Source organism: Suricata suricatta, chromosome 10 (assembly GCF_006229205.1).
Source record: "Suricata suricatta isolate VVHF042 chromosome 10, meerkat_22Aug2017_6uvM2_HiC, whole genome shotgun sequence".
Lineage (NCBI taxonomy): Eukaryota > Metazoa > Chordata > Mammalia > Carnivora > Herpestidae > Suricata > Suricata suricatta.
The window spans coordinates 87,380,510-87,393,589 of NC_043709.1; the positions used below are offsets into that span (position 1 = coordinate 87,380,510).

Sequence of the window (13,080 nt, forward strand, 5' to 3'; positions counted from 1 at the left end):
TTTGGGGGGAACCTCTCTGAAAATTCAAACCTAAAAGCTCTGTCAGATATGTGCTATCATGTGTAGCACATAAATAAAACATGATATGATAAATAAGAATACTGAACTCACCGTTTTGCCTTGGAGGCTCTGGGGACTAATAGACTGTAAAGTCAGGGCAGCTGGCATTGACCTCCTGTCAGGCACATAGACGTGCTAGGAAAATAAAGGTACAATATAAATTCTGTGGTCAATGTCAATGATGAGAAATCTTAAATTTACATTACAAAATATAATTTAACATTTGTTATTAGTGTTAATGAAAGTAGACATTAAAAGTTGGTTGCAAAGTGTTATCTGAAATTGTATCAATGAACTTTTCATACTGTTACTTTCACACCTATTAGTTTATAGGCATACTTAGGAGATACTGTGAGTTCAGTTCCTGACTACTACAATTAAGTGAATTATGCAATAAAGTGAGCCATATGAATTTTCTGGTTTCCAAGTGCACGTACAAGGTATATTTGCACTATGCTGCTATTAGGCATGCAATAGCATTACGTCTAAAAAAAAGTTCCTTAATTAAAAGATACTTTACTGCAAAAATTCTAACTATCATCTGAGCTTTCAGTGAATGGTAATCGTTGATCACAGATCTCCATAACAAATGTAACAGTAAAAGAATGGTTTGAAATAATGAGACAATTACCAAAATGTGAGAGACAGAAGCAGCAAATGGAGTGGGGAAAATGGTGCCGACAAACTTCCATGACATAGAGTTGGTGCAAACCTTAACTTTGTAAAAAAAGAGGTATCTGCAAAGTGCCATAAAGCAAAGCACACGAGAACGAGGTATGCCTGTGTTTATGCTTTAGATGAATTTTCCCCCCATCTCTGATTTTGTAATATCAAACCCTAGTCATGTGGAAAGTGCTGATTCAATGAGCTCTGCAGATGCTGACACGTGTCAGTCAGTATACAATGCCAGGAACACACACTTGTTCATACCACCACTGGTCTGTAAGCACCAGAAAGCTGTCAAGCTCACAGTGGCAGATAGAAGATTTCCAAAATTCTAATTTTTACTTGAAAGCTCAAATTTGTCATCAGGGACAAATACTGTTGGTTGTTTTCCTGGAAGTGACAGGATGGATAACATTTCACTTTGAGAAGTGTCTGTCAAATGCTAAGTGTGAACAACCGTAGTTTGTCTGTCATTTATTCTTTCACGTAAAAATGGTGTTTCAGGAGAAACAGAGCTAGTTCAACTTGCAACTCAACCACACAAATCTTTTTCTGTGAGTCAACCCTGATATTAGCAGTTTGGTATGCAAGAGAAATGCTTTAAGCACATTTCCCATTTCATCACACACACACTATGAAGATGATAAATAATGAAAGGTCGAGATTGAATAAAATTACCTTTCATTGTTTCATCAAAGGCATTTTTAAGTGAAACTGCTCCTTCCTTTATTTTTGCTGCCAGTATGTGGCAGGGAAGCATTACGAGGACCATGGTAGAGTTGGAGTCGCCCTCAATTCACGCTAACATGCCAGTACCCACCGCTGCTTTTGCACTCTTAGAAAATGGTAATACAATGAATAATGTCTTATTATTGCTGTTATAGCTTCCCTGAAAGGGTCATGGGAACCCCGCAGGGGTCCATGGACATACTTTGGGAACCAATGATCACATCAAAGAAAATGACAGGACAGTTTGAAAGAAAATTTTGGCAATGTTTAAGAAGTTTTTTGGGAAGAGGAGAAGACAATTAGTTGATTAGGAATTAGAGAGCATACATTCATTTTATATTTGTTTTTGAAACAGATAATAGGGGTGCCTGGGTGGCTCAGTTAGTTGGGTGTCCGACTTTGGCTCAGGTCATGATCTCACAGTTTGTGGGTTCAAGCCCCATGTCGAGCTCTGTGCTGACAGCTTGGAGCCTGGAGTCTGTTTCAGATTCTGTGTCTCCCTCTCTCTCTGTCCCCCTCCTGCTTGTGCTCTGCTCTGTCTCTCTCTCTCTCAAAAATAAACATTAAAAATAAAAAAAGAAATAGATACAGATGATAAATTTAGGCCAAAAATAATAAAAATACTAATTACCAAGAGAACATTTTTCAACCACATGCTAATTATCAATCAGATTTCTCTTAAATATTATTAGTTTTTTTTAAAATCAAAGATGATTCAGTTGTTGGATGTACAAAGTGACAAAACACAGGACTTTGTTATGATGGAGTTCAAAGTGAGCCTTTTTTGATCTGGCAAACTAAAGCTTCCCCCAAGAAGAAAAGTTTCTGACTGACTTAATCATTTCTAACTAATGCTTATTTATGGAAAATATATAATTTATATCAAACATACACTTTATGTTATAACTGAAGAATTCAGTCTGTCAGAAGGAGTACATTTTAAAGTGGTATAAAATAAGAAATACTTTAGAATTAAAAAGAATGTGACAGAAAAATTCCTCTTCATTTTAGGACAGACCCTAAAAAACTGGTTGCATACAGAGTGAATGATCAAAATATGTGCTTTAGTATGATAAAAAGCTAACCAACACAAAACACTCTGAATTAACTCTAAAAAATCTACTAAGCAATGCTTAAACCAACATCATGTACCAATTAAAATACCATCTCTATGTATATCTTAAAAGTACATATACCAGTAGGCATTGTTATTCTATTAACTCAGGTACATAAGGAGAGATTTCAATAAGCCATATATGCAGCTGGTTAGAAGAAGAGATTAGCACTTTTCTTAAAAAAATGTTTATTGTGAAAGAGAGCAAGAGTGAGAGTGAGCGAGCGAGTGGGGAGAGGGGCAAAGAGAGGGAGAGAGAATCCCAAGCAGGCTCTGAACTGTCAGTACAGAGTCTCATGTGGGGCTCGATCTCATGGACTCATGAACCACAAATCATGACCTAAGCCGGGATCGAGAGTCGGATACCTAAGCAACTGAGCTACACAGGCGCCCTGAGGTTAGCACTTTTATCTTAGCAAGGAGCAAGATGAACCTGATGCAAGAATACAGGCCTGCTGAAAGAGGACAGGTATAAAATTTTCAAGTGTGTAAAAAGCCAATACAAATGTAAGTGGTCTTAACCTACATGGAAAGCTGATGACACAGGCTATGGAGCACAGAGGAATGTATACACATCTGCTCAAAATAACTATTTCTGTGCTCTTGAAAGGTGATGTGTTGGAAGCCTAGGTTTTTATATGTGAGATTCTGACACAGCAGATTATTCTTTTTTAATTTTAATTTTTTAAAAAAGACATTTATGTTTTTTTTAAAGGTTATTTATTTATTTTTTGAGAGAGAGAATGGACACATGGGGGAGGGGCAGAGAGAGACTCCCAAGCAGGCTCCGCACTGTCACCAGAGATCGATGCGGGGCTCAAACTCACAAATTGTGAGATCATGACCTGAAACCTAGAACTGGAGGCTTAAACAACTGAGGCACCCAGGAGCCCCATATTCTTTCTTATTTTTTTAAAACAAAGGAGTTGCCTTGCCTATCTGTTTTGTTTCTCACATTAAGAAAAAGAACAGGTGAACAGAAATAAAACCCGACATCTGTAAAGTAGTAGTTAACACAAGATGAGTGGACATGTTACCTTCGGGTGATGAGCCCTGTGCCTGCGGTCGACAGTCACGTCTCCTCTCTGAATTGGTGAAGACACTTCCGATCTGTATGTTCGTTGAGGGGAGTATCCCTGATAAGCAGCTATAGACCCGTGGGAAGGGGACGTGGGAATAGAGTGCATCGTCTGATCGGAAATGTTAACCATGGTCTTGGGACTGGTCAAAGTCCCCTGACGAGGGAGCGTGCTCTGCTTGCTATAAAACTGACGCTGCTGCCACTCGTACAGCTGCCACATCGTGTCATCTCTCATCGATCTCCGCTTCTCTTCTGCGCCAAGTCCTACTGTTTTGTCACGAGTGGAAGGGGTTACACTGCAGATGCTTTCAGGCCGGGCCTTGCTGTTTCTGGGGAGGGTTCTGTAACCTTCTGGATAGCGGGCCATAAGCTGGGCTCTGTGGCTCGGCATATTTCTTGGTAACGTTTGGTATGAAATTATTCTAAAATAAAATAAAATAAAAATTGAAATGTAAAAAATGAAAAAGAACATTGTTTTCCAGATTCTAAATTAGAGTAAAAATTTTTTTCCCTTCTGGTAAGTGAAATATATCTTGGTATTTACTTTTAAAAAGGTGATCAAAATATTACACAAGATATAAAATATTAATGAACAAACATTTAACCTTTTTATGAAATTCATATTGACGACTTTACTATATTAAGTAAAAAGCATCTTTGTTATTTACAAAAAAAGACTATTAATTCCACAGAAGGTACAGTTTGGCTAAAGAAAAAGGAAAAATACTTATTTGTAAGAATATCCAAGATCTAATCTTAAGTTTGCCTCCATATCCTGTTTGTTTTTATGTAACAAACTCCTAGACTCTTTTCACACAGGTAAGTCGGATTTCTGTGTCGCAATGGAACAGTAACGGGTCTGAGTTGTCCTTTCGAGCAAGAACACAGGAAATGAATCACTGCAGGTGGATGTGACTCCTCTATTACAATGTTTCCTTCAGAAAGCAGGACTGCTTCTGGGAAGAAATGCATCAGCACATTTGTGGTTTGAAAAGAAAACTCCCCTTCCTATCTTTTCTTAATTTGAAAAATAAAAATGACTTGAAGCTAAAGTTCAAAATTTAACTATTTAAAGACAAAATACTTACACATGATTATATTCAGATATACAACTGCAAATCTCAGGAGTTCTACATGTTTCTAACTTGGAAATGAATATTCTACCTTGGCATAAATGTTTGTGGAAGGCTTTTTAAAGTAATCTAAAAATTCCTCATGTATATTAAACATCTAAAATAAAGTTATTTTAAAATGTTATATTTTGGGGTATGGATACATAAGGCATATTACTAAGCACAGATTATTCCAGTGTCCTAAAATGAGAGAACAAAGTATAATTTTAGTTTACAATTTTTAAAAAAGACTCTGATTAAAAAAAAAAAAAACTGTTTTAACTATCCTTTGCTAACCTCATGCTATAGGTCAGATACATTATATTAAAAAGTTCCTTAAAAAGTTCCCATTTGTGTTCCCCCATTATCTTCAGAGGTAGGAATAAAGTGTAATTACAATTCAAATACTAAACGTGAACATAATCTTTTTAATAGCAATAACCACAATAAAATCTAGATTTAAAAGATCAATATTAATCATAAGTATTCATCTTGCTAGCATCTACACTGGGCATAAATCTATATTCTAATATAAAATGTAATACAATAAACCAAATGTGGGGGAGATGGGACCTCATACACTCAGGTTTTCTGACCACTTTCAACATTAACACATTTCTTCTGTGCACTATTTTCAACACACAGTTTGGAACTGTGCATGGATGATTGCATGCTATTTTGCTGTCTTCTACCAGGTGTTAAAGTGTCAAAAAAGGTGGTGACCACATAGACCAGAAAGGGTAGAAGACTTAATGTGTGAGTTACCTGACCACACTCTTTCACCATCTGGGAATCCATGCTGATAAGCTGGATGGCAGAGACGTTTGACCCAAAGACTATTATCAGTGACAATGTGTAAACTCTAATGTATTGCAGTAAAAAAGATTTCATTGTGATTAGGTGTAATGAATTGGGTGCATTTGAGCTTAGAGGAATGGTGACAATAAAAATCCCTGCATAATTTGTGCCTACTAGGGCAGTAAAATTATGTTACCTACCAGAGGATGTCTCAAGTTAAATATACTTTTTTTGTGGCCTAAAGCACCCACAGACGGGATAAAGCTGTGAAAACTATGACAAAACAGTAAAGTAGGAAAAAGCCATCGATCAAAAGTCAGAAAGGCCAAGATTCTTGCTCTCCTACTTATATACAAGGAGACCTTGGACGAACTACATCTTCTGAGAATGTTAGAGAGAGTGCTGTTTTGTTTGTTTGTTTGTTATTTTGGCGAGGGGTGGTGTGTGTTTTGAGGAGAGGGTAGGAAAGTCCAAGAGGTCATACTCCTTTTAATTTTTTTTTCTTTTTTAAAGTGATCTCTGTACCCAATGTAAGGCTCGTACTCATGACCCCAAGATCAAGAATCATAGGCTCTTCCAAATGAGCCAGCCAGGTGCCCTCCTGGCTCCTTTCAGTATGTGGGTTAAAGGTGGAATTAGTGAGCCCGCTAGGAGTGGCATGCAATGTCTTACTTCCTTAAGCAGCACTCTTTTCATTATCCCAATGATTCCCAGACTTTTGGATTTAATAAAAAAGAAAAATAACCCTTCTATTTAAAAAAATTTCCCGCAACCCATAAAAATTATTTTAGAAAATTTACTCTTTTAATTGTAATGATTTAATGTAAAATAAAAATGCACTCCATATCAGAAAGGGCATAATCTTAAATGCTACTAAAGACTTTCATATGCTACCCAAATCTGGAAAACTGAAACTTTTGGAGATTTGGTTTTCTCATCAATGAGATGATATGATCATAAAGCCATCTTACAGTTCTAAACTTCATGTCTTATGTATCTGAAATATTTCCAGTTTCTTCAACCATTCTCCCTAAACTAAATTTTCTTTCATCATGCGGTTTTCAATGTCTTTACTTACAACAGGCTTGCTTGAAATTGAACATGCCCCCCCCACTGCAGTGGGGCTAACCACCGGATGCCTTTGGGGCTGGAGTGAAGGAGAAAGGTACCCAGTGCTCTGATATAACCAGTATAAAGATTCTTTATTCTTTGCTGCTTTCTTGCCACAAATATTTCCTCTTTTTAAAATTTTTTTCCCTGCTTGGTCTCCCTTCCTATCCACTACCTTCTCTGTTAACAACAAAGCTAGGAACTGGAAGAAGGCCAGAGCTGGCAACCTCCCAGCTATCAGCTAGGAAGCAAGTTGGTCAGAGAAATAGATACTATCCTAGAACCTGTGTCCTAGGACGAAAGCAATTTACCCTGATATACCTTGATTTCATCATTCACAAATTCAAGAACTATTATAGAGACCTTAATATGCAAAAAGCTCTGTACTAAGCAATAAACTATATAACATAGAAGCATATACTGAAAATATAAATGTTAACTTTATATCTAGTTTGGAAATATGGGAAAAAACTATTTCTAAACATAAAAGGAATGAACATATATTTTTAACCTAAAACAATAAAAACTGCCCATAAATTAATGTTTACGTTCCAGCTCAGAAAATCTATTGCACCAAAACCCTCCATCAGTCCTCTGAAGCGTTCACAGTATGTGAGCTGGACCCTCCCGTAGACATGGATATTAAGCGTGAGCCACTAACCTATCATGTGATCATTCACGGTATGCTATTTCTCTACTGAGCTTGGCTAATTAGTGACTACAAAGTTTAAAAGGCTCTTCTGCCATCTTTGGAAGCACTTTTGAAGAATTTTAATACAGTTAGGTTATTTTCAAGTAAATTTATTTTTACCGCATATACTTTCTAGCATTTTGAGACCTGTTTTTCAAAAACTAGTTTCCTTCAGTGGTTTTCCCCAAAGAAATTCAAATTAAGCAAAGTGTGATTTACTTTTAAGTGAAAGCTTAAGAAATGAACACTGTAAGCTCCTTCATCAGGTTTGGTGCTCCATTCACTAGCAGCTGCCTGTCAAACACCATGAAAACCCTGTCCCTGTGATTCTGCCATGCAGAACAATGGATTAAGGCACCATGCATCTTAACAGTGCCTGCCACTCAAAAGAAACTTTAAAGCTCTGTTCACAGATGCAGGGATCTACTATTTGACTAAATATTAAACCCCTTTTCTTTCTATTAGAACTTTAATAATAAAAGTGAGCCTTTCATAAAGTTTTACAAGATGAATTATACTGTGAATAAACTTTATGCTTCTTTCCACCAATAAAACTTATTTCATTATAAAACATCCCAACTATTTTTAAAATATGAAGTTCATATAATAATGTAGGTGATATATCTCAGTGACTCAAAGTAGACTCTAGCCAGTGAATCCAGAGTTGGAGGGGCTACGCAGAGAAAATCTTAGCTCAAAATAACCTTCAGAAGCTGTAGGTCTGCATTCGAAAAAAAGTCACACAGAAAGCCTTTCTGTGTGCTAATTATACCAATCAAGAGACCTAAAAGTTCTTTGAAACTATTATTTATGCTCAACAATAAAAAAACAAAAACAAAAACATAACTTACAGATGTTTGTCAATCTACTTTAATTATATAGTTTCAACTGTAAGAAAGTATAGAATCATTGAGGAAAAGTGATTTCACTAAGAAGCGAGGTTTAATTTGCTGAGTACAGACTCAACTAATTTTCTGGCTGGGATTTTTATTATTGTTTCCCGGAAAATGGTTACCTTACCTTAAGTACTACCATCCATTCCTTTATTCCCCCCAGAACTACCTCTGGCTTTCCTTCTGTCTGATCACACATTATTTTTGAAATAGCAAATATTTCTCACAAGTCTCCCTTGGGAAAATCAGAAAAGTGAGGAGTCAGGGTGGAGAAGAAGAAAATGGAAGTGTACACACTGCAGGAGTGTCTTGCAGTGCTGGCTGAGCTAACAAAAGATGAGGCCAAGTGTACCCAGGCCTTTGAGCTGCTCCTGAAAGGACAGATTTTGGCTGACAGCTGCAGACATCAGCCATGACAACTGAGCAAACTGGAAGAACATTCTTATACCTCAGAAGTTTCACTGTTAAGTTAATCTTCATTTAACCAAAACATCATTAAAGTCATTGTTTTTTGGTTTTCTACTTCTGAGAGGTAAGAGTCAAAGTAACTCTTCAGGTAATTTTTCTGTGCACAAGCACTCAATTCTTTTTAAGTTTGCATCACCACATTCTGGCCTAATGACAGAACAGCTTCTCATTGGGAGGTGCCTGCTTTTCTTCCATCTCCTCTGGCCTTTATTTTTCATCTCCTTTGCAGACCCCCCAATTATTTTCCCCTTAAATGTAAATGTTCCTTCAGGTTTTCCTGTGGGATCTTTATTTTATCTAGCTTCCAACTGAATGAATTTATCTATTTTCATCCTTACCTTAAGTGCTTTAGATATAATGATGATGCCCCAAAGCTTATTTCAAGTCCAGACTTCTCTCTGGAGCTACAGACTACATACAGGCTATCTCAAAGTGAACCTATGCTCTTTCTCTCTTCCCAGATCTTTTCAATGTGGTAAAAGGCACCAGGCAAACGCTGATGTCTAGAGTCCTAAAAGCAGGGGTCACTCGATTTTTCCCTATCACTCAAACTAGACTGAGTCAGACTAGTTTGCAATTAAGCACAATGAAGGAAGCACTCAACTAGTCTTGTCAATCATACTTTAAATATATTCCCCACACCCCCCCCATTTCACTTATTCCAATAGCTTTTGAGCTTTCTCTAATTCATTCTCCCAATTCTGTAGCAGATCTTTCTGAAACACCAAATCCGAAAACATCTCTTCTGGCTTATGTCTCCAGCCTCGGTTCTCCCGCATCATCACAGGGGTTGTACCTAAGCCCTACTGGAGGTCTCTGGATTCCTGTCCAAGCTCCATCAACCCTGCAGTTTTGCGTATCTAAACCAAGACCAGCCTGCCACCCTTTACAACTCAGCTTGTACTTCCTTTCCTGCAGAACAGTTTTCCTGGACCTTTAGGTCGTGCTGGTTGTCCCTGAAACCTGTTCTTGTAAGCATCCTATTCTTCTTTCATTTGTCACAGTATATTGCACTTATGTATCTAACCTTCTCCTCTATTAGGTAAGGGCCTCTGTGAGAAATCTGGACAGAACAATGGGAGACAGAGAAAAAACACTTATGTCTGATTACCAGTAAGAAAAGACAAATGAAGCTATAATGTCTCAAACACAATTTAAACTAATACTTTTCAACAGGTGACTCAGAAACCAATCTTTGCCAACAGTACGAAAGAAACCTGGGTTCAGGACATGTATGACAAGACACTTACCCCCTGGTTTCTTCTTCATGACCCCTCCCTTTCTGGATTTTAATCCACTGTTCCAACTGTTGCATGGAGTTTGTCCTCTGTATGACTCGATCAGCCTCTGTGTGTAAGGGCCCAGTATTTGGGTGATTTCCACCACGAAGATCTGCCAGGCTGACGTTGATAGTTTTATTCTCAGAACCATTCACATTAACTGGCCTATAGTGTCCAGCCTGAGCTGCGCACGTTGACCCGCTCTCATATTCAGATGGCAGAGAATTCAACTTCACGCTGTTAATTTTTGTTAAAGGTCTATCATGACCATCCTTCTGAAATCCATATTTTTCAGCTTCCAATGCCTTTTTTTCTTCATTTTTGCTTATTTCCTTGTTTTTCTGGTTATTCTGGACCTCTGGTTTAATTAGCACTCTATGGTTGGGAAAGATATTGATTTCTTTAGTTGGTGCATTTTCAGATGTAATCTTGTCCACTCTGAAATCAGAGAAGAAAATCATAGTAAATCAGAAGAAATAATGCACATGTTTTTTTCTTGGACTCAATCTAGGAAAAATGTAAAATTACCTTTGCTTTATGGAAAAACCTGAAAGGGTCATAGAAAACAAGTCTGTATAAACCCCCAATGTTGTGATATGAAAATTCAAGCACAACACCGAAATGCATAAATAGAAATGAAATGAATAGAAATGAGGGAGGGGAAGAAGACATAAAATATATGGCGTATAAAGCACTGGAGGATAAAAAGTGATGAGTGTCCCCATTAGAAATCTGGAAATAAAGCAAATTAAGATTGTCCTTTGATAGTAAAACCACAAAACCCACACGTAAAGGACCGTGGCAGCTAGTCATTTGAAATAAACAGTGGGGCTTCCAGACAGGAGGGTTAACTCATCTTGAGACGAACATGAATCTGGTTTATGGACATGGCTGCACCAAGAAATTACAGTCTGATGCTGTCGAAGATCTGAACCATATGACTGACTAACTCTATCTGTACTCAAGAGGACCTGACTTTCGGTGAACAGCTCTTACAGCCAGACTGCTGTAGCTCCACCTCTTACTAGCTGTGTTTGTGGACAAGGTACAGAAATTTACTATGGGTGAAATTGTAGCACCAGGGCTATGGGATTGTGTGAGGATCAGATGAATAGTTCAGTGGCTGCCGCAGACTTTATTACTATTATCATTCTATCTCATCAAGCAATTCTGGATTAGAATCTGGCATCCCATGTCCATCTCCCCACTGGAAGAATATGCTGCTTAATAGTACATGGCTGGGCCACTGGACAGTTTTCCTGCTCACCATTCCAGTTGTTGTATCTAGGTCTTTCTGAAGAGAGTCAGCGTCTCTGAAGCCAATCACTTCCAGACTCTGACAAGACCAAGCTGAGTGTCTGAACCTGCATGAAACTGCCAAGATCACGCCATGCTGGGAGGCCTTTCAGGAACTGGCCAACCTTCTACACTTCAATATATAATAATGTTCCTATCAGATCTCCACTGTGGTATTACAGCCAGTTTTGGTGAGGAGTAGGAAGCACATAACCCATACATATACGGCTATAGATAGAGTTAAGAATATGATTCATGAGGGTAAAAAAAGAAAAAAGAAAAGAAATGTGACTGGCTACTTGGCCACTTTTCTGGGAGTAAATTTATGAACTATCCATATATGTAGGTTGGATATAATTCATAGCTTCTAGATTGGAAGCAATATTAGACACTGGGAAGGTTTACTAAGATATACCATGGAGGTTGTTTCTCTTAAAAGATAAAATTGTGAAAAGGCTTTGGCTAAAAGCACACTGACCTTTACTAAATTCTAGGGGTGAAGGGGTGGGTTTAACATTGAATAGCAAAAAGCTGAAAAAAGTTTTTAGACTTAGTTATCTCTAGTTTATCTAAAGCTGTTATTTTAAATTAGAAGAGCACTGCCTTTTTTAATACTCATTTTTCCAAAGACTTTTCATTTAAGACATGTAACCAAAAAAACCCTATATACTGACTTTTCGAATAGAACAAATGAATTTAGAAGAAATGAACTATCTAGTTAAAAGCTGGCTGTTTTATCTCTCAGGCAATATGCTCTGATAAATATTTGTAAGTATTCTGGCCATACAAGAAAGAGAGTCCATTACCTTAAAACCAAGAACACAAAATCTCCCTCTACTTATGAATATTGCAATAGTTAAATTCCTTCAGTTTGAAATATTAAGTAAGGCCAATAAGGCAGGATAAAAATGTTAACAGCCAGCATTAGAATAAAAAACATAATTGCTACAGGATAATGGTGATTGACATGAGGCTGAACACAAAGGTGGTCTTCAGTAATTTCTGGCTTGGAGTGCCCGTGTGGCTCAGTTGGGTTTGATTCAGGGTGTGATCTTGTAGTGTGCGGGTATGAGCCCTTCTTCAAGCTCTCTGCTGTCAGCACAGAGGGGATTCTCTGCCCCTGCTCATGCTCTCTCTCAAAAATAATTTCTGGCCGAGTAAATTATATCAATACAACCTGCTAAACATTGTTACAGGCATGTAATCAACTACTAGGCTGCCAGAAGTCCAACCAAAATGCTATTATTTTTATCACCCTAAATTAAAGTAATTATCAGTTTTTAGAGTGGAAAAGACAAGAAAAGAAAATGTTATAAAGTGTTTGTCTAGAGCATTCAACTTTTCTCTCTACTTAAACCATCTGAAATTCAAAAACTCCGTGAATATTTCTTTCATGGCTATTACAATTGTTTACATAAGTTCAATAAGAATCTGTTCATTTTATAATGGAACACCAATTGGAAATACTGGTTGTTTGACCAAAGCTTTGACTGGAATGTCCTGTTTGAGAGTCTTGCATAGGCTCAGAGATGACCTGACAGCTTTAAGGAACTAAGGTTGACTATATGGAACATGGAGCCATTAAGCCTCGTGGAAATGTTGGCTGGATACCTGCTCACAGAGTTCCCAGCAGCCTTCCCAGGTGAGTAAAGAAGGTCACTTCCTGGCAGGTGCAGGGACTTCAGCAGATGTTGGGGACCTTGGGAAGAGGAGTTTGCCCAATTTAACAGGTATTGCAGGCCTGTCTGATGGAAAGTGCTTGGCTTGGCTTCTGGCCCAGAG

The 13,080-nt window shown here is 37.7% G+C and overlaps 1 protein-coding gene across 3 annotated transcripts in view; it reads right to left on the reverse strand.

Annotated features, from left to right (window-relative positions):
• PLEKHA5 (pleckstrin homology domain containing A5) overlaps positions 1 to 13,080 on the reverse strand; it is a 238,695-nt gene that overhangs the window by 64,979 nt on the left and 160,636 nt on the right. For all 3 annotated transcript variants that reach the window (XM_029955015.1, XM_029955014.1, XM_029955013.1), the window contains 3 exons: positions 9,973 to 10,440; positions 3,607 to 4,072; positions 112 to 195 (listed from right to left, as the gene is read on the reverse strand). In XM_029955015.1, coding sequence (XP_029810875.1) covers positions 112 to 195; positions 3,607 to 4,072; positions 9,973 to 10,440 — 1,018 coding nt within the window. The remainder of the gene's footprint in view (positions 1 to 111; positions 196 to 3,606; positions 4,073 to 9,972; positions 10,441 to 13,080) is intronic.